Here is a 25,856-nt window from a genome sequence, read left to right as displayed (position 1 = left end):
ATGACCAATAGGAGCGGAGCATCAATAAAAAATGATCAAAATGTATTCCTTTTGAAAGCTACCATTGCGTGCGCTGCGTATACGGTTAAAGTTATGCAACAATGATGTATGACGAGAATGTTCCTCTTAAAATGTTCTAAAAATATATTATAAAACAAAGGTCCCCGCCGCATCTGTCTCCCATTCTGAACACGATAAACTAAAAACTACCCAATGCATTTCTATGAAATTTGGTATGGAGATAGTTTAAGACCCTAGAAAGAACATAGGCTATAACAGAAAACTCCCTCACGCAGGCAAAGCCGCGAGCAAAAGCTAGTCACTTATAATGCGTTGGCAGACTCGGAAGTTATTAAACGCAATAGACCATTTCTTCTAGCGGAAATGAGATTGTTATTAACGCACTAGTTATAGTCTTAAGATATTAATACAAGCCCGAGATAACTGTAAAATCTTATACCCTTATTACTGGTGGTGGATCTCTAAATGTGAGATTCTGCCTGGGTAGGTACCTCCGCAATGTCTATTTCTGCCGCCAAGCAGCGATGTGTAGTCACTGTTGTGTTCTGATTAGGACATTGCAGCCAGTGTAAATACTGGGCACAATAAGACTTAACACCTCACGTCTCAGGATGGCGAGCACAGTGGAATACCAAAAAATACTTTGTAATTCAAGGTGTTGGATGGTGTTTCTACTGTTTATGTGTAGTCGTATCGCTTACCATCAGGCGGACGGCAAGCTCGTCTCGACATTCAAAGGAATAAATAAAAAAACCTTTGTTTTTTTTTAAACATATAGGCTTGTGTTTAACCATCTCGCCTGATGGTAAGTGATAATGTTGTCTACAGTAGAGCACACTTGCCTAGAAGATATGTATTTACTGATGACTTGAAGATGTCCAGATTATATTTGACCGAAAATACAGAGATATTTCTATCGTTAGGGTTAAATAAAACAACCAATAAATTCGAAATTTATTTACATAAAAATAAAGCCTGATTTTCAGTGAAAGGACAGGACGGCAAAGCAATTTTTATCATAAACCTTATAGCAATAATCTTAGAGTTCATATTAAATGAATACTGTTAACATACAAACCGAACGTCATCACTAGTTGCTGACAACTTTCATTAAAATAAAACATCAAAGACTTTTCAATCATCAGATAAAAGTTATTAAAAAATAAAACAAAACAAAAATTACAACTTATTTAAAACATGCGCGGCAGGGACGCTGCGCCTGATAGTAAGTGGAGTGTGGTCCAAAAGAATGTCGACTGACGAGAGATGATTACCCCTCGACAGTCGACACAGTTATGCCGGCCTGTTAGAACTGTATATACACAGACTGACCCCGGAACGCGACACACTTGCGTGAGCCACTATGGCGAAGTTTAACACCTTGTGTACAGTAGTCGCTATCTGCGGATATAAAATATTCTACCACCAACAATAACCTTAAGGAATAAAATTGTTCAATACTTTTATATTCCATTGGATTAAAGTTTACTTGTATCTGATGACTGAACATTCAGCCCTAAGGTTATTAAGATAAGATATGTTTTTGCATAAAAAATACTTTGCCGTTCTGTTACTATCTATCAAGTTAAATAAGGTGAATAGTGTTAAGAGGTGAAACCAGATATAACTTATGGTCTATGTTAATACGTGAAAAAAAAATTTGCCCTCCTTTTTAAGCAGATTACATGTAATGAGTGTGGATTTGGCACGATTAAATTCAGAGGAGAGCAGAAAAATTAAATGATGTATAAAAGAGGCAAAGTTTTTTTGCTTTCTGTAGGCTTCCCTTTCGTAATTAATGTAAAATCTTATGATCATTTGAACTATTTGCAGACTGCATTATGCATATTATTAGTGCTTAGGAGTCGTCCGTAAATCACATGTGGCTCGAAAGGGAGGAGGGGGAAGGGGTTCGGAAATAAAATCACGAAATATCACAGGGGGGGGGGGGGTAATGAGAAATCACGTGTATTTATTATTCGTTGATCGCGCGATTTCTAAACCAAAAAGCGGCGCGTGCGCTTTGACTCACCGTTGCCTAGCAACAATTTCCCCGCGCTTCGCGACAACCTAAAACAATGTTTAATTTTCGAAAATTTCATCATTATTGGTATAATCATACCTGTATTTCAAGAATATTCAAAAAGGTTAAAATAAAGTCACTAAAACATCGTGATTAAAGGACAACCCCTTATATATTCTGTCGGGTTACCTTTGGGAAAATTTCACCATCTGCCACATGTTAATTTTATCAATTTCGACCACTAATTAGGATTATTCCACGCATTTAACATTTAATTATTGCCAATTTATAATGTTACTTGTTTAGTATATCTGCAATTAATTAAATAAATAATTAAATAATATCTTTTCCACCCATTTATACCTATTCACCCCATTTAACACTACTGTATCAGCCTTTGGGGAACTAAATTAAAATGAGCAGTCAGTCTGTCTATCTCGCACAGGTCCGCCATGATCTCTTCGACTCTTGTGCCGATTTTTTTGCAATCTGAAACCGAAAAAATATTATACAAGCTAGATCTATTTTAAAATATTTTTTTATATTATAACCTATATGTATATGGTAGTCATCATTTTGAATTTTGGACATTATGTAAGGGCTTTTCTAACATAAACTGCTTAGAATCAGGATGCTTTACGTTTGGGGTAAAAATGTAACCATAATTGATATAACTGATTTTTCGGGGTGTACACATTTCTCCCTTTTCATTTACAAAGCTTAATCAACTGAATAATCATAACTTAATCCTACTAATATTATAAATGCAAAAGTTTGTGAGGATGTATGTATGTTTGTTCCTCTTTCACATAAAAAGTACAAAACGGACTTGGATGAAACTTTACAGTAATATTGGTTATACATCATAATAACACATAGGCTACAATTTATAATGATTTTGTGTAATTTAGTTATAATATAACGATACATATCAAGTAAGTCGGAAAAAATTATATCTCTTTCCATTTCTCGTTTTTATATGCATCCCATGGTTGTCTGGAAGACATTGCCTAGAGCGATAAGACCAACATTTGCACATGTGCCTTTTGTCTCTCTTTTCTTCTTTGTATCGCTTTTTTTCCGTTTTGTACAATAAAGAGTAAATAAATAAATAAATTAAATCTCGGAAATCTCCACGCGGGCGAAGCTGCGAGCATAAACTAGTGAAGTATTGTTGCAGCATCTCTGTTTTATTATTTAGTTTTAAGTTTTAAGGTCTAAAACAAAATTTATAAATATAGAAATTGTCTTTACGAAGTGTAATAGCAATCATTGCCTTCGATCTATTGTTACATTTTAGTAGGCGTTTATTAAGTAACTCTCAATCGACAATTCAATTCAGTAAAGTCATTACTAAGTTCTTTCCGTGACCATTGCAGTATTTTTTTTTATAAAATATTCCTGACCCGATCCTAAACGATCTTACAAACAGTTAAAAATTATACAAGTAAATATACAAGTATTCTCTTTTCTTCTTTGTAACGTTTTTGTTTCCGTTTTGTACAATAAAGAGTAAATAAATAAAATAAATATCTCAAAAATCCCTTCACGCGGGCGAAGCTGCGAGTATAAGCTAGTGAAGTGTAAAGCGGTGTGCTCACGTCCAGTTTCTCGTAGTTGGGCATGGTGGCGTACAGCGCGACCAGGTCGCCGTCCAGCACGCCGCGAGCCGCGCCGCCGCACACGCCCCGCCGGCTAGTCTTGTACGTCCTGCCGCACAACTCTATTATATACTTGTGTTCATCATAATATAACAATACATTCCCTGCGGGCAACACCACACTGTACACTTGTTTTCATCATATAACAATACATTCATCATATAAAAAACAATATGGCGAACACGTTTGGCGAAAGATGGATGTCCTGGTTGCGCATCTGGTTGGGTGGGTTTGTTTTTGTTTCAATATTCATCATATAGGAAACAATGTTTATCATATAAGAAGCAATATTCATCATATAAGAAACAAAGTTCATCATATAAGAAACAAAGTTCATCATATAAGAAGCAATGTTCATCATATAATAAGCAATGTTCATCAATTACAGATAAAGTAAAGTATTTAGTTGATATACCTATTCCACTCATTATAATACACCGTGCTGGTAACTTATTTAATTTCAATGCAAATAAACTTTATGTAGTATTTTGAACTTTAATTGCAAAGTCCCAAGACACATATCAAGAAGACATAAATCGATTACTAATTATATCAATAAATTACTGTACTTGCGTAAATTCATATCTCACTCCAAATTACCTAAACGCCCTCGGGTTGAGTCCGGCGATGTGACAGCAATAGTTGTTCATAACGTTTTGCAACATCAGCAGCCGTCGGTACATCTTTTCAGTAATGGGAAGCACGTAGCCTATACCGCCATCTAGCGTCGCTGTTGGGAGATAATCGTCTTTATTATGCGGGTCTTGTACAATAGCGTAGAGTATACAGAATTTATTTTAACACATAATAGAAGATATGAAATAATATATACAGATTTTTGGCAATTTTGTATATATTTTTCAGTTTTGTAACTAAAAAATTGTTATTGCAAACGAAAATGGTTTAACTGGAACTTAAAAAAAGGTCATCGGAAAATGGGAAACAGAGTTTCATGATGGAAATACAAATAATGCGTACTAGCTAGGTGATAGCACTGTTTATAACTAAAAATAGTAGTGTTGGGAACCATAATTTAAATCTGGCTGGCTTTGATAGTTATATTTTCCTTTTTTAATTTTACTTCGCAACCTTAAATCATTATATAACAACTCACTCAACTATTACTGTGTGTACGTCACTCATATATCAAAGTCCGCCTGGAAAGATACCGCCGCAATATCTTTTTCTGTCACCAAGCAACAGCGTGTAGTCACTGTTTTGTTCCCGTTTAAACATTGTAGCCAGTGTAACATCTCATGTCTCAGGATGGCGAGCGCAGTGGAATACCAAACAATACTTTGTAATTCAAGGTGTTGGATGGTGTTTCTACTGTTTATGGGCGGTCGTATCGCTTACCATCAGGAGAACGGCAAGCTCGTCTCGTCATTTAAAAAAATAATAAATACTCACTATACATGGTGACGTGTTTCCGATGGTTCGCGTTGGGCACCTGCCTCGCGTTGATGCGGAACATGGCGTGCACCTGCTGGCCCAGGTGGAAGTCGCTCTTGCGGATCAGACGCTGGCCTGCGAGCATTGCCAGTTGGTTTTATTGTGACGGCGTTATAGGCGTGAGAGGTGTAAGGGCGCAATTTTATGTATGGTTGTTTTAAAATAGAAATTTGTACAGTAATACTGTTTAAAAAATATGTATTTAGAAACCAAAAAAATTGTAATATCACACTTTTTGCTTCTTATCCCATAATCTGTTAAGTCTTTTTTATCAATATCCATTTATAACATATAATTAAAGCTCCACCCCCCCCCCCTTCCTATAATATATAAAAAAAAGTATATACTTTAGGAATTATTGAGATCAATTAATTCAGTAAAAATCACACATATCTAATTTACCAATTGATACCTCATTTTTGATGCACCCTATATACAGATCAAATACCTGAGAGGCATATTTTTAGCCACTTTTTCCTATCTTACCTCCATAGCTCTCTCTGGCTTGCGGTTGGTACATGAAAAGGGCGAAGTTGCCCTCCGCCTCGCTGACTAGGAACCCTAAACTCGTGTTGTCCACCATAAACTCCATCTCATATATCTGAACAGAGATCAGGTTAAATCTAAATTAACATACATAGGCTGTTTAATAATTATATCATTATTTATTTTAAAAAAAAAGTCAAATAATATTAGTACAGATGTGGCCTCAAATATAATTTTAATTAGTTTTTCCCTTATTAAAGAGATCTTAACAAATTCCATAGGAATGGTGAATGGTTTCGGGGACTTAAAAATATCATCAACATACTTACTCATTGACATATAAAATACAATATCTTTAAAAAAAACGTTCACAAATTACCCAGTTACTCAAAAAAATGATAAATCAAAAAACAATCAATTGTATCTAGACCCCGCTCCGCTTACCATCAGGTCCTGTAACTAACTAAAAAAAAAAAATAAAAAAAAAATCCAGTCACTTAGCTGTGCCATTATAAAATAATAAACATTTTCCTTCTATAACATTAGTAACCACATAACCCTCACAGTACCTGCGCAAACCTCAAATCCCTGGAGACAAGAGACAGAGTCCTGTGTTTCGCCTGATACCGCAGCAGAGAGATGGACTTGTACACGTCCGCCACTAAGATCAGGTTCTTTATGGCCAGCATGCGGTGTACGTAGATCTGCGTGTCTATGAACGCCACGCCCACTAGGTCGTTGTCTTTGAGTTGCCATATGTATATCTGAAGTGGACGATATTTATTTCTGAATTAGTCACCTAACAGAACATGATAGAAACTAACAAAAAATTAGGCCAATAGAAAAAAAGACTGGATTTTCTAAAAAAAAACCTTCAAAGTGCAATATCTCGAAATCGGTTACTTTTGGAATAGGGAATTGTTGCATAGTAAGAGTAGTCAGAAATGATGGAAACTACCACCTCTAGGTCGACTTGACCTGTAATCCGGTACATATTTATGAACGTTTGAAACGCTCGATACAGCAAAGATAAGACAATTACCAGTGTAATAATAATAGCTGTCATATTTTTAATGCCATGTAATAAGAGCTATAATTGCGTACACGTACGATTCACAAAGTCCGGTTACCTTTTGTCCCACGGCGGATATGAGGTACCCCAGCACTTGCGTGAGCGCCGTCACCGGACCCTTCTGTTCCTTCGCGTAGATCTCTTTGAAACGGTTCTTGGTTAGCGGTTGACCAGGTTCCGGTACCACGTCAATTATGTCGTATATTATTATCTAGAAAATTGGTTACATATAAAACGTGATCATGAAATGGGCCTGTTTTGGGATTGCCACTTTTGCTTTTTGGTTTTAAAGTCAGTATAAGAAATTAGTTCCTCATTATACAATATGGCCAAGTTAGCCTGGTCAGATTTGTATTTGTGACAGATTGTATATAGGGTGATTCAACAAAGATGGTTCACTATAGATACTATGAAAAATATACTTGTAAAATTCTATTGCAATTATATGAGACGTTACATACATAAGGTCATAAAAAACGGAGATGCAAAAAAAAAAGTTAACAAAAGAAAAAGAAACTAAAATTACAATGTGTAACAGGTTACATATATAGGGTGGTACGAAATTAATGTAAAAATGAAATAAGTTACTTATAAAAAAAGCAAATGTCCGTCTGAATGTTTTTATAGCCAAAGTAGACAAACAGACTACGTATAACACAAATAGGGGCAAGTGGCCACTACTCCAACATCATTCATACCTCCGAGCCCCGAAATGCATTCCAACCTACTCACCCTCCCTCTAGACGTGATGTCTTCGCTGTAGTTGTAGTTTGTTCCTATCGCGATGTATCCTCTCAGCCCGGATCTGAAATGAAAATATTCAAACTGTAGTACTATGAACACACACACACCACGCATTTATGCTCAAAAGGGTATGCAGAGGCGCAATCTGGGCACCCACTTTTCGCCAAGTGTGTTCCGTCCCATGATGTGATAGGGAGCGAGCCTATCGCCATATCGGGCTCAAATTCCAGACTCCGGGCTGATACTGAGGAGAAAAACCCACATATCACTTTGCCTGACCCAGGATTCGAAATCAGGACCTCAAAGCGCTGCCATACCGCGCATGCAGTACAACTACGCCACCGAGACAGTCAGTACTATGGAGCTTCTTTAAAAAAACTTTTTACTAATAAAGTAACTAGGTAGTATGATTTGTTTTATTTATCCATATTATCGCACTCATATAAAAACGTAGGTTAAATTATTTATATATTCTACAGTCATCTGTATTTCATAATAAATCAATACAAATAGAGGCACGAGTCGTGAACAGACTTGTGATTGGTCTGTTTGATGTATAAAGCGCCAATGTATCGCGCGATTAATTCTTTAGTCGATGATCGTTGCCTATTGACTTACGTGTGCCATACACTTTCGTCCAATTGGAACCCGTTCAAGTATTACGTAAGCAGAATTTGAGTAATTTTTAACCCCCTCCCCGTCCCCATTGTGAGCAAAAGTAAGTTTTTCTCCCTCTCCAATGCTTACGTAAACATAGGTAAATATAATGTACACAAAAAGTGTTAAAACTTTTAAATATCAAAAATAAACAAATATTGCTGACGTAATCACTGTTCTGTCCCCCCCCCCCCATCCCCATATCTCCGAAAAAAACAAACCATAAACCCCACCCTACTATGTGTTAAGGTAATACTTGATCGACCTCTGTCCATAGGCGAGCTCGCCACTAAAACTTCATCTGTGCTCATCACTTGTGCCGTTTACTATACCTGGTTCCTTCATACGACAGCGAGACGTTTTTCAAGCAAGTGACGTGTTCCCATTCGTCAAGCTCTATCTTGGTGTTCGGGATGATCTCCCAGGAGACGGGAGAGAACAGCATCACCGAGAAACGATCCTGCATCGGGTATGGGAATCTGGAATAGAGAATAGTTATGTAATATTTATGGCGATGGCTCCTAAATAAACTGTCTTATATGAAAAATAGCGATACTCCCTTTTTTACCGTTTCGTTATGTAGGTATTATTTACTACTAAAACCCATTAAAAAAAGTTAGTAAATGATTGTTAATGAAATGTTTTTTCGGTTATTTACTTTTAAATTAAATGGGTTTGGTTCTAAACAGTATCTTGGTAACGATACGCTAAAATGTGAATGTTGCAATTTTTTTCAGATTTATTAGTTTACTTAGGAGCCATCGATGGGCCGACTCTGGAGGGAAGCAGAGGACAGCTTCACTCCCCTGGGTTAAGTATGCTTACGTATGATAGTATAAATACCAGCTCCGCATTACATACAGTCTTCTGCTGGGTACGGGCCTCTACTGAGAGGGTTTAAACCTTAGTCCTCACTAGCCTGGACTTCTTATACTTTGGAACTTCTTGTGGAAAATTTTCACGTGCGTAAATTTCATCCCTTCACCGTTAAAGTAAATGTAATTAGTAATTTTACACATTCCTGTTCCCTCCCTAACGTCATCCCTGGATCAAAAGTTGGGATTTCAATCTTATAGCATTCTATCTAGCGGTCAGAGTTCCAAATTCGACGTTAATTGAAATATAAACAATATACAGCAAATGTTGTTGTTATGTTGCAAAATAACGGTATGAAGAATAAGTAATTACAAAGGATGTTAATTCTTAGTAGGTACTAAAAACTAAATGTGTAAAACAAGTATTTTTTACGAACGAAATATTATAAATACTATACTATAAAAGTCTTAGGGTTTGTTCACAGTGCCAAGTTAATGATATCTGTCAGATAATGTATAAAGCAGTTAACGCTGAATGCACTCTTGTTTGCCATTTATTTGCGACATTGACTTTTATATTTAGCTGCCTTATATTCAACGAGTAGTGTTAAACATAGAAATTTTGAAACCACTCACCTATCTCCTTTATTCTCAGTCGACTTCTCCTTATCCTCCCCATTGAACTTATAGTACGATGTCGTAGGCTGCTGTACGGAAGCCACGAGGCAGTACGTCTTGGACTCCAAGTGGAATGTGACGAAGTGCGGCGTCATACGTATGGGCACCTTGCGGACGGGCCACCACGCGTCGTACGACAAGTGCGTTGGCAGTGTGCAGATACGAAGCTCTGACTGCGAAAAATAAAAGATAACTTAGTGGCCTATATCTAAAGTTCATTTTCAATTACCAATCTTCATTACATTTGGTTAATAAAATAACCAATATGTAATTTCAATAAACTTCATGTTACTTGGTCCATTTTTGTTATTGATTGCAATATAGCAATAGTTATTTAAATCGGTCATATGATAACAATAACACCGCCGATGAATGTGTGTGCATGCGCCTTTTGAAATAGTCTGTAATGCAGGTAGATTTGATTGATGTTGTTGTGTATGTGCGTGTGCGTGTGCGTGTGCGTGTGCGTGTGCGTGTGCGTGTGCGTGTGCGTGCGTGTGTGCGTGCGCGTGCGCGTGCGGTACCTTGGAGTTGTAGTAGAGCAGTCCGTGCGGGCAGTTGTCGTTGTTGAAGGGCGCGAAGGCGTGCAGCGCGGCGGCGTCGTGCAGCGCGTGCAGGCGCGCCTCGCCGCGCGCCGACAGCAGCAGCAGCGCGGGCGAGCGGCCGCACAGCGCCACGCCCGACCAGCCGCACACGTTGTCTGCACCACCACACACGTTATTATAATATCAGCCCTGTCCCACTGCTGGGCACGGGCCTCCTCTACTACTACTACTACTACTGAGCGGGATTAGGCCTTAGTCCACCACGCTGGCCTAGTGCAGATTGGTAGACTTTACACACCCCAAAAAATCCTATCAAGTACTTCTAAGTTATTTAGATTTCACGATGTTTCCTTGATAAGATGTATGCATTCTATTCCAATTATCACAGCAATACTCTGTCCGTAGATAAAAAATGTCTATGAATAAGGGTGTAAGACATTAAATCACTCACTGAAATATCTAATCTGCCGCACGTTCTCCTTGAGCGTTGCGACTTCGTGCCCGTCTTCCGAAGTGTCCACAACGCTAGGGATGTACCCGAACGGGAACAGCAGGTTCAGACGGGAGAAACGGATCTTGAGATTGCCGCGGGGATATTTGTAGGCCTGGAGACAAAAAATTACAATAAAATGTTGCCAGAGTATTCCATTTTAAAAATTTTGAGAATGGTAGTCCTGCCGCTTGTTAAGAGATTGCGGTAGTACAGGCTGTAGCAGTAATTAAAATTAAAACATCAAAATTAATATTGATTGTTATTACACCTTACTTATGCTTGATAATCCTATAATTTTACTGTCACTTGCGCATTATTACACTTTCCCAATTCTATCCATAGTGTGCATTTACACTGGAAACGTTTAAGGTAAGAAGTGGGGCGCGTCTTAGTGAATGAAATGATCTATAGAAATAAGTTTCTTCTTAAATATATGTATATATTATCAGTCTTACTTGTAAACTCGTTTCAGCGTTAAGAGGTAGTTAAGAATTGCTTAAACAGCTGTCAAAAACATCACCGGTTTTCTAATTTAAACCTTATTAAGAGGCAAAATGACGGGTTTTGTCTTACAGCTGATGGAATAAATTTATGTTTTAAATAAGCATTGCTTTGTGATTTTTTTATAAGTCTGTATATTTAAAGACGTTACCATTAAATTTGTTATTTTATGGCTGAAATACCACAACCAAAAATCGTTCCCTCAAGTACATTGCACAAAGAATAATGAACCTTATCCCTTACCTGATAGAACATGATTTGGTCGTCGCAGCGCATTATCATCAGCACCCTGGACCCCTTGTGCCCCAATCCCACCACGCACAACTCCCTGAGCTTCTCCACGTCAGCGTTGTTTGATGGAGCGTTAAGGTCCTCGTCTTCCGTGGGGTTCGCTGGTATTGGTACTGATTCAAGACTGTCGGCTAAAATCTGTTATACAAATAATGTCATAATAGGGGGATTTATTATTATTATTATTTTTATTATAATATATAAAATCACAATCAAATCCAATATACCATAATTTATGACTGAACATAGTAACTCATATATTACCATTGTCTATGCCTCGCGTGGGTGTTTATGGCCTTTCCGCGCTGGCAACACCGATGACAGGAAGGACGGACGGGTGCCATATTGGACTTGACTTCGAGACCACCGAACGTAACCATTATTATAGTTTTGTCTTTTGTATTTACTTTAAATATACAGTCCTCTACACTAATAACTGGTTTCGTACGGTGGTCTCGAAGTCAAGTCAAGAAAAGCTACGAATATAACATAGGTTTTCTTCGTGTTTCGGACCCCGCTAGTCAACACCGGGGAAAACATGCTAATGGGATACTAGAATCCCTCAGCTTAGCGACTGTTTGGGAAGTGTGGACTGTAGGGAAAGGATAAGCAAACCTCTCAGGATAGAAGAAGGGGTAAACGCCAGGCAATGTTCGCTGGCTCTTAAACATAACCTAGGTTAAATATACTCACCCTGTGTCCCCCACAAGCATCTCTCACGAGGAAACTGAGCCTCATCTCGGGCAACGAGTATATCTCCAGGTTCCCGTTGGTCCTCACGCAGAACAGCCAGTAGGTAGGCTTCACGTCCGCGAGATACTTCTTCCACCAGCGCGACATCCGCCGCGGCACTCCGGGGTTCTTAGATTGTTCCGCCAACATTATCTGTATATATCAGCCCTGTATTATATACTGTTCCACCGCTGGGCACGGGCATTAACTTGCCTATAGAAGTCAGAGGTGTCTGTCCTTGGGATTCGAACCCGCGGATATTTCTCACAGCAGTCCGTTCCATACCCAAGTAGGCTATCACGCTTCGATTTCTTATTATCTGTATAGAACGGTATAATTATTTGAATTCATGTATAGGTTCGCCTACTATCACATCATGGGATCGGAACACACGTGGAGAAAAGTGAGTGCACCGGTGTCTTCCCTCATAAAGGCGTGTATTGTGTAAGTTATTTTTCGTTTTAAATTAATGTTTTCAACTATAAATCCTTGCGTCGGTTTAAGTAGAATCTAATTGGGTTTATATTTTTGTAAGCACTGTGATTAGGCCCGATTCGTAATGGAGGCACTTTCATAGTAAACACAGCAGACAAATTAATGTAACTTTATTCTTTACCATTCGATCCCTACTTTTAAGAACATCCTGTATTCACTGAACGTTTGATCACTACTTTTAAGAACATGCTCTATTCTCTGAACGTTTGATCCCTATTTTTTACAGCATCCTGTACTATACTCACGCTAGCCATAGACGCGGGTGTCTGATCTCCTCCGTACAGCAGTTCATCTTCATCGTTCAGCTCGTAGATCGCTCCCGGTTTGAATCCTTCGGCCTTTACGTTCTTGCCTTTCACTTTGCCCGTGAACTCTCCTTTCACCTAAAAATATTTAAAGGTTATTTCATTGTTGCAGCAAAAGTAGCTGAAAAATTAAAATTTTCAAATAGCCTTTAAACTTTTATGTCCTTCAAAAATCAATTTTTATTCCTTTAAAATAAATTTTCAAAGGTTTACTTTATTTTAAATAAATAAAAAAAAAATATTCTTATTCAATCGAAATTTCATTTCGATTAAAGTCAACGTGAAGAAGTAATTTGCAAATTTTAGCTTATTTAGGCTTCATTTAATTTAACATCAGGCGCACTGAATCCACTTCGATAAATAAATCACTATATAGTATAAAACAAAGTCTCTTTCTCTGTCCCTTTGTATGCTTAAATCTTTAAAACTACGCAACGGATTTTGATGCGGTTTTTTTTAATATATAGAGTGATTCAAGAGGAAGGTTTATAAGTATAATAACATCCATTAAATAGTGGAGAAATATTGCACCCGTGCGAAGCCGGGGCGAGTCGTACAGTATAAGAATGACTATAAATAAGAGTGATACCGTAGCGCCGTCCTGGTTGGCGAGCAGCCCGCCCAGGTCTCTGAAGGGCGCGGCGGCGCGGACGGTGGGGCGCGCCGGGATCGCCTGCCGCGTGGGCGCCAGCCGCCCGCTCGCCTGCAACACGTTAGGATAGGCCCATATTCTGGGGCCTTATTCTCTATCCCGCACGTTATTTTGACAGTGCGTAACGCATAACATAATACAGCACATTTAAGATAACATGACACGGCCGCGTTACGCGTTTACACTATCATACAGAATAAGGGCCCTGTATGGTATTGTGAACGCGTAACGCGGCCGTGTCATGTTATCTACGAGAAATGTGCGTGGAATGGTATTCTGTAAGTCAAATTTCTATAATCCTAAACATGATGCGTTGTGTTACGTGCTTGTTACTCATTGTTATAATAACGTGCGGGATAGAGAATAAGGCCCCAGTGGCTAGCGCAGTTGGAGCGGCAGGGGCAGCCCTTTTAAAGGAGCAATAGAGACAGTCCTTTAAGGGAAGCGGATTTTTTTTTTTTATTACTTTGAATGACGATACAAGCTTGCCGTTAACCTGATGGTAAACGATACGACCGCCCATAAACAGTAGAAACACTAACACCTTGAATTATAAAGTGTTGTTTGGTATTCCACAGCGATCGCCATCCTGAGACATGAGATGTTAAGTCTCATTATGTTCAGTGGTTACACTGGCTACAGTATCCTTCAAACTGGAACACAACAGTGACTACACAGTGCTTGGCGGCAGAAATAGACATTGCGGTATTACTTACCTACGCAAACTCTCACATAAAAGAGACCTACCTACCACCAGTAAAATTAAAATATAAAAATAATAGCATATACAAATTTAAACTACATCCTACAATATTTTGTGGCATATACCAGTACAGTAGCAAAGAGTAAATATAACAATATACAGAAATAGACATTGCACCTACGCAGGCGGACTCTCACATATGAGAGATCTACCACAAATAAAATAAATATAAAAAACATTTAAAAATTTGCTCTTCCTATAATATTTTGTACAGTATCGAAGAGTAAATATAACAATATAACAAGTGACCTGTCCATCTTTGGACTTGAACTCCCTGAGCGCCAGCACGAGGACGCGCCCGCACGTGGACACCACGCACAGGTAGGGGTCCGCCGTGGACGCGTACTGAGCCGTCCACTCCAACTGGATGGATTGGATTTGCACGCCGTCTGCGGAAGCAAATTACACCCACAATTGGATTATTATTAGCTAATCTCGCTATAAGTAAATTTCCATACAATCATTAATTCATGCATTCTACACAAAAAGTTGAATAAATGGAAAATCCTGCAATATTTTTTTTATTATTTGGCATTCGATACCTTTCGTCAGCCAACGAATTCGTATTAAAAACATGTGATGATACAATTTGTATATAAACCGCCATCTCGTCAACATCAAAGGAACTATGAGAAAATCGATGTGGTTTTAACATAATTGTCATGATAACGCACAGCAATCATACTAAATGGCGATAGACGATACTGACTTGCGATAGCAGAATTTGCGCGACGCGCAGCATATATACCCCCCCCCCTCCCCCCGGAACCGGCGGAAGGGCCGTGGCCGGTCACAAACAACATTTGCCTGACTGGAAATCTTCCCCTTCCAAAGAGGAAGGCAACCATCTATCCCTCCACTACAAACACATATTTTTGACATGAGACGTATCTATCGCATGAGTATAATTTATTTTTTTTTGATAAATTGCAGATGCATTTATTACATTTCTGTCTGTCCCTTTGAAATTGTATACAAACACTGACGGTACAATATCAATACCACAGACTTATAAAAGCAATACATAGTTTCACAAAAATAACCACTCTGTAAAAACAGACAAGACGAATATGCGGCCAATACATGCTTCTTTTCTACAGGCCGCACGATCACTTCATCTCCCTCTTATTATACAGTATGTATAGCTATAGCGAAACGTTCAATCCATTCTCTATGTCGGTGGTGAGTGGTAATAATGATAACGATCACTTACTCTTGATGAGCCGGATGGCGACGGTGGTGACCTGCACCATGAACTTGGAGGTGCCGAGGTTGCCGGCGAACACTGTCGGCGCGCTCGTCATGAACCCGGAGTTGTCCACCTCGTTGATCTCTTGCCCTGTTTGTAGCACCTGCGAATGTCATATTTCAACCGAATGTTAAAAAGGAGGCTCTCAATTTGAAGCGTATGTATTTTTAATGTCATTTTTTTTTATATTATACTCACTTTTTTTCACCTACTCCTAAAAATGTGATAATATATCTGAAATAATTTATTTCGAGGTTAAGGGGATTCGATAAAAAAAAATAGTACACGCTAGAGCGCGAGGACGTGCGTCGCGCGTGATGGCTTGAGGCGGACTGCAGAGCGAGAACCCGACACACGCGCGGCAACAGGCGCGTGCGCCGGCTCGATGCGTAACGCTTTGATTAGGTCGATCAAACGCACGATGTTATACCCAGATAGCGCAATATTTATTATCATTTTTTTCATAATGATACGCTACAACACTATTTACATAAAACCGATATATTCCGTGACTACTGACCATGGTGGAGTCCTCCTGCGTGAGTATGAGGTACGCGTGCGTGCCCTCCGTCTCGCGCGTCCCGTCCGGACACTCGCCCAGCACCGACCACATGTCGATACAGCCTGCAGTAACACAACAGTTATAGGTAAGTAAAGCTGGCACGTTCACAGTACACACACCAATATAATTTTACAGTATGTTAAAAAACATATTATATTGAAATAAAATAAGATTTTATTACGGTTTTGAAGGCTGCATAGTCTTTGAAACGTCACGAGAATATATTAATATAAAAATTGAAATAAATAAAAAAAAAATAGTTAAATTTTAACGTCTAACATTCACGTAAAAATAGGAAATTAAAAAGAATTATAATTGGAGGATGCTATATTTTTTGACTGTTGCTACATGAGAATTGCGTTGCCATGTCGACTGTGTGTGTTCATTCAGGGACACTACACACGAACAACATAATATGAATGTGTTATGCGCAACGATGATAGACCTATTAGTTATAACTAACATCCGAAGCAAAGATGAACCGATGATATGACATTATTTTACATGAATAATAGATGAGTGCAGTAACATAATACTTCAATATATTATAATAGGGATCAATAAAACAACAAACAATATTAAGTTTATAAAACCTACTCATTCAAATGAGGATAACCCAGTTTACACTCAGCCATTTTGGTCCTTCGAACCGGATAAAAAATACATTAACTCACCAGGTAGATTGAATGCGGTGATAAGCTGAGGTCTAACAGACCTCTGCAGCACGGTCAAGGCCCCGTTCTTCCCGCGGCCGCTGCACGCCACCAGCTCTATGTGGGGAGAGTCCGCGCGCGAGTCCTCCGCCACTAGCTGTGGCTCGCCCATAGACACGTCACCGATGGGGCAGATGTTGAGCAGGGAGTCGCACACCTGAGGATAATGGGCTTTTTACAAACAAAGCTTCCAACGGGTCTTTCTTTTCATGGCTGTACACAGATCTTATCGCACCCACATTTTAATGTGTGCCTCGAGTTTTGAACCTGCAGACTTTCGTCTCGGCAGTCCGTTCCTTTCCGAACTAGGCTATTGTGCTTACTAATGAATTATATTGATTAGTTAATTTTTTGGGGTCGGATATTTATCGCTTTTGCTCGCGACTTCGCACGCGTGAAGGAGTTTTCCGAAAGAAAAGTCCTGTTATATATTTTCCCGGGATAGATAGCCTATAACCTTCCCAGGGTCTTAAACTATCTCTATAAAAAAAATCATAAAACTCCGTTCACTAGATTTTGAGAAAATCGATAACATACATACAGACAGCTTTTGGTGACTGTTATATAATATGTATAGATACACTTACCTCAAACACATAGCTAGTGAGTTGAGTGGACGTTCTGATATCACTCCCGTACACTTCAAGTTCGTCTTTATCGCTTATCTCTATCACGTTGGACGCCACGCAGTCGCTAATGGTGTCGAGGCGGCGTCTCTTAGCGGCAGGGTCCGAGGCGTCCTTCTGGACATCTTTTTGGGCGGGCGGTTGGAGCTCTTTCTCTAGATCTAGTAGAGACAAATCATACAAGATCGTAAAAATTTACGGCGAACTGAATAACTACTGTTTTTTAATTCGGTCAATAACACTAACACACGCACACACACACACACACATCACGATTTATTCCTGAGGGTGTATACAGAGGAACAACCAGAGCACCCACTTTTTGCCAAGTGTGTTCCGTTCCTAGATGTGATAGGGGACGGACCTATCGCTATATCAGGCACAAATTCCAGACTCCGGGCTGATACTGTGCAGAAAACCCGTCTCACTGGATTTTATAAACTAGATATATTTTGTTTAATTTAGTTGTGTGCGTGTGTGTGTGTGTTTAGTAATGAATTACATCTAATTCACTTACCTGTTTCAGAAACCGTCAAGTCCACGGTGGCTTCCAGAGGCTTGTCTACAGAGAACAGCATTCTATTCTCCCTCTCTGACACCCGCAGGAGTAGAGAGTTGCCGAGACGCGAGCCAAGGAACAGGAAGTCTTCTTCTATCACGCACATCTATTAATCAATATGGGTTCAGATGTATTAGGGGATATGTTTAAAAACTTCTTGGGCAGTAAATAGCAGTCGTAGAGGAATGACTGGCATTAAAAATCAAATTTTACTAATATCGAAATATATTTGTATTCGTTCGGATAGCGACCGCCGTGTACAAATTGTAAAATCTGCCTGAGTGGCACACATACATTTTTACGCTTTAGAATCATCCTGTATATACCTGGTTTCGAATTAACCGTAACATTTCTGTCGAATAGCTGTCGATGATGACATATTTCATAAGTCCAAACTCTACCTGGACGCCACTACACTTACCGTCAGTTGCACTAGTCACTTAGCCTCACATATAAAAAAAAAATTATTAATACTCACACAAGAAGTCAGCACAGAAGCAGCAGCGCGGTCCAGGTGGAAACTCCTCACAGACCTGACGGAGTCGGCTAACAACGTGGCGACGTACAGCTGCCCGCCGCGGAGGGACAGCGCGAACCGACCCTCGCCGAGCGGGGCCACGCGGGCGCCGTCCAGCGTCACGCAGGAACCTTCCTGTATCCCTGGAGAAAAGCATCTCTATTGTGTAGTAACAGATCAAAATGTTTCATTTGTAAGCTTGTTAAAAACACCTTACTCCTGATGTGTAAATTTTTACAATAGATCGAATAAAGCAATTGGGATCCGTTTTTGAAAACAGCGAAAAATCAAGTCAATACCAGCAATCTTAGTAATGGTAGCTTTGGCTGCGGCCCAGCCCGTGTGAAAAAAGTTTTACCAGGTTAAATATTTGCCCGGGATAAACATTGTAATATAGCTTCCTATTAGTAAATCGGTTTAGTAGTTCCCCAGATTAGTGTGTTCAAACAAACTCTTCAGCTTTATATATTAGTATAGATAAAAAGTAAAGTATTTTGATTTGGTCTTATAATTTATAGTCTAGTTTACAGTAGTGTCTTTTCTTTTGTCTCCTCTTAATCTTGGTATTTTCCACCCCCAAATTGATTCTCTTTTCGCCCCCTGAATTATGTTTTGGTCGAGTCTAGTTATGTACCGCTCTCAAATCTTTATTGTTGTCACTCTCAATACTATTCTCTACAAAGCTTATGTATAATTCGTCGGTTGAAAGGGTTGACTTAGTCGACATTATTTTTTCGAAAAATTTTAACTATTTTAAAAAAACGTAGAAAACAGTGCTGATTTTAAATATGTACGAAACTTATTGTCGCAAAAAATGACGCTTAAGTCAATTAACATTTCGACAGTCGATTATGTATTTCGACTTCTAAATATTTGTAATATGTAGCCCCTTAAATCTTGATTCTTTCGCCCCAAATGTTTTTAATACCACCTACAAAACTTCTTTTTTGCTAAAGAATACTTACTCAGGGGAAAGTTTGTGGTGTGCGTTGCAATACTGTTGAGAGATACGCCATAAGGCGGCACCGACTGGTTCAAATATATCATCGAGTTAACGGCTAAGATGAGGCAACCACCTGCAAGTAAAACATTTTATAAAAGGCTGTTTTTGATAGCTAAGAATATTACTATTAAAGAGCTGCAAATTAGTCCACTTTAAGTCGATGTTGATTAATTTTAAATAATTTGTGTTAATATTTTAATTAACATCTTCCTTTTCGATATTGACAAAATCAACTAAAAAAGATGGAGATATTTTTAAAATAAGAGTAGCTGGAAATACTATAAGTATTTGATTTTGTATGAATAATGCAATAATTCAATTTACCAAAAAGTCAGGCATAGAACCGTTTTTAATATAGCAATCAAAGTAACTCATTTGTAAGCATGTGAAAAAAACATTTTTTAAATTTCTGAGATAAATCGAAAAAAGAGATTGGGATTGGAAAATGAAAATGGCGGTTAGCCGTAAATACCATCAGGGGTTGAAAAAAGATAATTGAAAAAGTGATGTTTGATTTCTGCCAAATTATTATTAGAAAAGATGAGCATCCGTCCTAAAGAAGAAAAGATAAGATAAAAAAATAAGGCGGCCTTTTGTTTGCGTTATTTTATATCGATTTATTATTACTATCCAATGTCGGTTAGGGTTTTTTTTCGCATTATTTTTTATGTTTTTCTATTCTTATCCAATGTCGGTTAGGCTGTTGTATTACCGAGTGGTTTGGAGACGGGCACGGCCTGTATGCAGTCGAAGGGCAGGCCGCCGGTGGCCCAGATGACGGGGTGCACGCGCGCCGACATGTTCAGACTCACGCCCGCCATCGCGCACGTGTCGTTACGGACCGCTGTCCGCCTGTGAACGTCAAGAAACCAAAAATCTTAGCATTCTATATTATAATTTTATTAATACAATGGAATATTGAGAAGAACGCCTGTGTAGGAGTGTATAATCACTATTGTATTCCGGTTTGAAGGACATTGTCGCCAGTGTAACTACTGGACATAATAAGACATCTCATGTTTCAGGATGGCGAGCGCAGTGGAATACCAAACAATACTTTGTATTTCAAGGTGTTGGATGGTGTTTCTACTGTTTATGGGCAGTCGTATCGCTTACCATCAGGCGAACGACTAGCCTATCTCATCATGCAAAACAATAAAAAAAAGAGCAAACCGCTCACCTTATAGTAAGCGCGATGACCGCCCATAAACAATAACAACATCAGAGATGCTTTGAATCACAAAGAATTGTGTTTCACTTCTCTTGTAATTTTGTGAGTAACTCTACCTACTCAGGCAGAATGGCATTCGAGAGATCTACCTACATGGTAAATATTTTATATTATGTGCCCTGAGAAACCAGCGGCAAAGTGACTGCAACTTCATAAAAGAACTCCCATCACAGTATGTTATCTTAATACTTACCTGTATAAAGTACCAAGCAATCATAAACATAAACATCCAACTTACCCAGGGAATGTCCTAACTGGCTCATATAGTAATAGCAGTGTGGGTTCGTAATATCCGTGCAGGAACTGTATGTCCAGTACATTGTCTATCTTGTCATCCAGGTCTTTGAGCACGATGACGTAAGAGGCGAGCGTCGGCGCGCGCGCTACTGTTTGGTTGGGCTGCAATATAATTCGATGAGTGAGATTTACTAGTGGTTGAAAACGCTGTTAATTTTCTGCTACCTAACGCCAAATATAAATAGTATAAAGATTGGTGCAGATTTTATAAAAAAAAAAAAAACAGAATTGAAAATTAAAACATTAGTTCATTATCTAAAAACACTATTTGAGCATTATTTTTCCAGTAGAGCCAAATGTAAGACAGCACTCAAAATAATAAAAGTTTTTTTTATAACTAATTAATGTATAAGTTATCTCTGCTTCTTAGACCTCATATAATATAATCCTATGACACACTTACATTCTTACTATCCATCAATGGTTTCGCCTCCAATGGATCACCATCTTCAGACGTAATATCCTTTCTGAATGGCAGCACAGCTAACTTCTTGCCATACAGTAACATTACAGCACACCTGCACTCTGGGTCAACTCTGATCCACGGTATGTGAGGGTGGGTTGTCCAGCCTCCCTATAAAAATTTGTAAATTCTAAAATTAAGGTCATAATATGGTAAGATTGGTGGTAGAATATTTGTAACCTGCATAGCGGCCACCTATCACATTTAAAACCCGCCATAGTGGTCCATGTGAGTCACATTGCGAGATGAGCTTGTGCATATCCAGTTTCAAACAGGCCAGCATCTGTCATCAGTCAATAGTCTATATGGCCTCAATACTGACCGTAAGCAGTAATGGGTGCAGTGGGATCATTGTGCTGTACCATAATTTTTTTTATCTGTATTATAAAGATTTTATAATACAGATAAAAAAGAAATATTTGCCAATTGTGCTCCAGAACCTAAGATAATGCTAGTGACAGTGACAGCGCTTCTTCCTGTTGAGAGTATTGATGTAAAAATAAAAATATCCTACCATATAATTGGCTATAATAATTCCATATATTGATGTCTCCATTGGATAATCACAAGACTAGTATCAAACACATTCACCCTGGCATGTTTAATGTTTGCTATCCCTATTCTATCGTAACTTTATCATTAGCTGAAAAACACAAAATTGCATTCATCGTTTATGATAAAAAAATTGTGGGTTTTTGCAAAAGCCGCTTCCAGTTTTTGCTTGTATAACAAGACAAATATTTTAAATACCTTTGACCATTGACATATATTCTATAGACACGAACATCCATATAAACTATTTGTTCAAAATCTGAAATAAAATGACAATCAAAATGTCACTGTTATAACCTATTTATTCACTTGAACAACAAAAAAATTTACTTATATGACTAATATTTTTTATTCAAACCCAGGTTTACACTTACACTCGAGCTCTCATATCTTGAGTGCCACTCCATACACAACCACAAGCTGTTAATATTGTCCATACTAAAGTCGGTTTGAATGGATTGCAGTTCACTTCAGTTGAACACAGTAAATGTTCAGAACGCCAAAGTGAGTATGTAGTGCATATATATATTGATGCCTTCGTCAAATACATAATTAATAAGACTGACCTTCATATCATCCTCTTCAAAGTAATGCATGCTTAATGTAATGAGATTGTTAGTTTGAGGATCATACTGCAGTACGGAGAGCTTGGCTTCCCTAAACGACACTAATAAGAGATCCCTTCCCGCACTGGGACACTTCACGGCCGCCATAGACATTACAATACCCCACAGAGGATATGTTGCTAGGCACTCTAGCTTCATCTTTGGTGGTATTGGTTGACCGGCTGAAATTGAATGATTCGATATGTTTGATATAATATAGTATGACATAGTTTTGTGTGTTTAATATAACAAAGTTGTTGAAAAAAAAACTTATTTTACATATTGGTTTAGCTGTTGTCTGTCAATGAAATTCATGGCTATTTGTTTAGGCTGTATATAGTACTTTATTTATTTATTTACATCACGAAAAATTTACTGATAATAATATGAGGAATAACAAGTGTCAAAAAGCTTATAACAAGTTCTCACTTATAGAAATTCCATAATGAGAGTTATGAGGTTCTGCAGTACCTCCGTCAATCTACCAAGTACATAATAAACAATGTTGAAAAAGATAAGCTTTAAAAACTTACCAGCATTTACTTCCTTGGTGTGACCATCAGGGATAAGTCGGAAGACTTTGATAATATTCGCCCCCGCAGTTACCAGGCACGTTTCGTCATTGTTGAAGAAGCTGCAATTCACCGCATGCTCCACGCCGGTGGCTGGGTGTGTTTGCCGGCAAATCGAAAACATTTTGCAACTACACTTTTAGGTTATGTTTTTGAGCCTTACGAAGTTTAGTTGTTACGAATTATTCAATAAATTTACTTATGTTTTTCACATTTGTTAAGAGATCACAGCATTTTTATATGTTCTATTCCAAATTGTAAAGTAAAACAATTTTTGTTTGGTAAATAGACGCGTTACAGTTGACACTTTGACAAATAATAAAGTGCGTTCTGAAAAGTGATGAGAGAATACTTCCATGGAGGCAAACAAATACTTATGTGTCTTAAATGTTATAAAAATTATGAGCATATCTAAAAAATATATATCTGAAAAAAAATAACGTAAATGGTTTTAAAAATCACTTTTATTTTATTTTTCTATGTATTAAAATTAACTTTTGAAGTACAAAATAACATGAGAAATATTCAATGGAAATATTTCGAACACATGGTGCGTTCGAAAGCGGTATACCTACGTTTTGGTATAAAAACAGATGTATCAAGGTTTTTATGTAATGTTATTAAATTCTTTATTTCAATACCTAATTTCAACAAACATGAACATTACAATATTTTAACATTATTACATTTAGAAATATAATACGGTAGAATATACGTCAATGTGTATTACCTATTAATTACGTGAAAACTTTTCAGGTTTCAGAATATAATCGTAAATCCGAATTCAAAAAAGGTACTTTTAGGGCATTGTTTCCCAAAGTGGTCCACGGCCCACGACTCAGCGAGTGTATGTTGGCGGGACTAAAAAATTGGGGATGAAAAAATGTATCTGGTTTAATAGTAAAGTACTAAAATGTTGGCTTGACTTCACCTATCACTGTGGGCAGATAATATGAAGAAGCTCAAAAACGATTACATGTAAAAACTTGCATATTCAGTTTGAGAACCTGTGTTTTAAGGGCAAGGCGTAGATAGACTGCAGACAGCAAAGAGAATGTAACGACTACGCTCAGAGATTTACATTTATATTATAATTACCTTTGGCCCAGAGACGTAAGCAAATGATGTTTGCATAATTAAATTGCTAAAAAAAGGTCCTCCAAGGCACTGCGCGAGACCCCTGTAAGGGCCCCGGGCGGTTGCCAGTTTCATCTAATTTACGGTTATGTCTTGGGTGTTCATATTCATCCAGGCCCATTTAGCAATAATTTATTGATTTATATATCACTCGTCTGTCGTCACACATGGAATTTATTTCTGGGCTGACAAATAAGTATGTACTTTAGCAATATCTGATCAACCACTTCCGAGACTTTTTAATAACGAAAAATTCGCATATTATATCTTCTGGGCCTACTTCTCATTCGTATCTTAGGGCCTGTGCAGACACGCATTTCGTGTTAGTTTTCCAACAGCGCGTGTTTTCATATGCAGCCAAAGGGCATTTTAGTCACAGCTATTATGAGGGACTAATTAAATTAAAGAATGTAAGACAAATAAAACAGATATCGTTTATTTCGTACTTATTCATTGACATTATAATGTATGACAGATCGATGCTATTATACATCTATATAAAATTAAAAATAAATTAAACATAGCATTATAGAATTGCAAATACAATAATACATCTATGTATTACTTAATATTTATTTCAAAAATTGTTATTTACTAAAAGATTAAAAACATCACATAGCTTTTACAGGCCTTCTATACCCATATTTATTTATTTATAAAACCCTTTTATACTTTCCCCTAAGTTTTTTGTTTTACTAAACATATATCCGAATAAATATAAGTTTTAGATATGTTTATAACTAAAGTTTAATTTCAAAGTATTTGTACATAAAATAGGAATGATTTTTTTTTTGTAAATCAAATAGATTACAGTTAAAATTGTTGGTAGACATTATGCAGAATAGAGATAAATGAATCCTCGGATCATTTTCATTCTTTGCCTCCGATTTTATGCTAATTATGCTGAAATATTCGGTAATAATTAATTATTACTCTGTGTACGAGCGTTGCCAGCCGATGGCCGAAAGGGGGAGGGGGGAGGGTTGAAATGGAGAATGAGAAAAGTATGAAACTTCCCTCTCCCGCTTTAACACTAACATAGAGCAGAACGTAATTGATCATACGGAATATTAGGACTGGTATTGGTGAATTCCTTGGAGTTTCAACGAAAAGAAATGATCGAGCAAGCAAGTCAAGTGAAAGACTTAGGGACTTCGGTTGTTTTACATTTGGCAACCTTTTTAGAATTTCTAGGAGGGGCAGCTGCCCCTCCCTGCCCTCCTTGGCGATGCACTGGACCCTGTGCGCCATGTAGGACTTAGCTACATTATCGAACGTTTTATAAAAGTGACAGTACCGGTTTTGTCGCGTTTGCATCTCCGTTTGCATAAACAGTTTGTCATAGGTAACCCACATATTTTAGGTCACCATTGAAATAAAATCA

General features: G+C 38.0%; 1 protein-coding gene across 1 annotated transcript; it reads right to left on the bottom strand.

The window, feature by feature from the left end:
* Window positions 1-963: 963 nt before the first annotated feature.
* LOC115444611 (cleavage and polyadenylation specificity factor subunit 1) lies at window positions 964-23,646 on the bottom strand. The gene is made up of 29 exons (XM_030170449.2): window positions 23,297-23,646; window positions 22,725-22,945; window positions 21,547-21,717; window positions 21,085-21,245; window positions 20,328-20,467; window positions 19,578-19,688; window positions 18,574-18,755; window positions 18,054-18,201; window positions 17,498-17,697; window positions 16,872-17,067; window positions 16,156-16,259; window positions 15,600-15,738; window positions 14,636-14,775; window positions 13,561-13,674; window positions 12,912-13,049; window positions 12,133-12,324; window positions 11,392-11,577; window positions 10,606-10,759; window positions 10,134-10,309; window positions 9,568-9,782; window positions 8,449-8,595; window positions 7,448-7,520; window positions 6,774-6,926; window positions 6,213-6,407; window positions 5,644-5,758; window positions 5,116-5,232; window positions 4,306-4,435; window positions 3,646-3,754; window positions 964-2,533 (listed from the first exon to the last, which is right to left on the bottom strand). The coding sequence occupies exons 1-29, from the start codon at window positions 23,457-23,459 to the stop codon at window positions 2,477-2,479; spliced, it is 4,347 nt and encodes a 1,448-aa protein (XP_030026309.2). The 5' UTR covers window positions 23,460-23,646; the 3' UTR covers window positions 964-2,476.
* Between the last annotated feature and the right edge of the window lie 2,210 nt (window positions 23,647-25,856).

The sequence above is a fragment of the Manduca sexta genome, chromosome 5 (assembly GCF_014839805.1).
Source record: "Manduca sexta isolate Smith_Timp_Sample1 chromosome 5, JHU_Msex_v1.0, whole genome shotgun sequence".
NCBI lineage: Eukaryota > Metazoa > Arthropoda > Insecta > Lepidoptera > Sphingidae > Manduca > Manduca sexta.
Note: the sequence above shows the minus strand (reverse complement) of the source record. Positions and strands in the feature narration are given on the sequence as shown.

Excerpts from the sequence above, each read along its gene's own strand:
- LOC115444611 (XM_030170449.2), bottom strand. The coding sequence starts at position 23,459 with ATGTTTTCGATTTGCCGGCAAACACACCCAGCCACCGGCGTGGAGCAT. Across the intron at positions 17,068-17,497 it reads TCACTAGCTATGTGTTTGAG|GTGTGCGACTCCCTGCTCAA; the intron begins GTAAGTGTATCT and ends CATTATCCTCAG. Across the intron at positions 10,760-11,391 it reads ACCAAATCATGTTCTATCAG|GCCTACAAATATCCCCGCGG; the intron begins GTAAGGGATAAG and ends TTTTGTCTCCAG.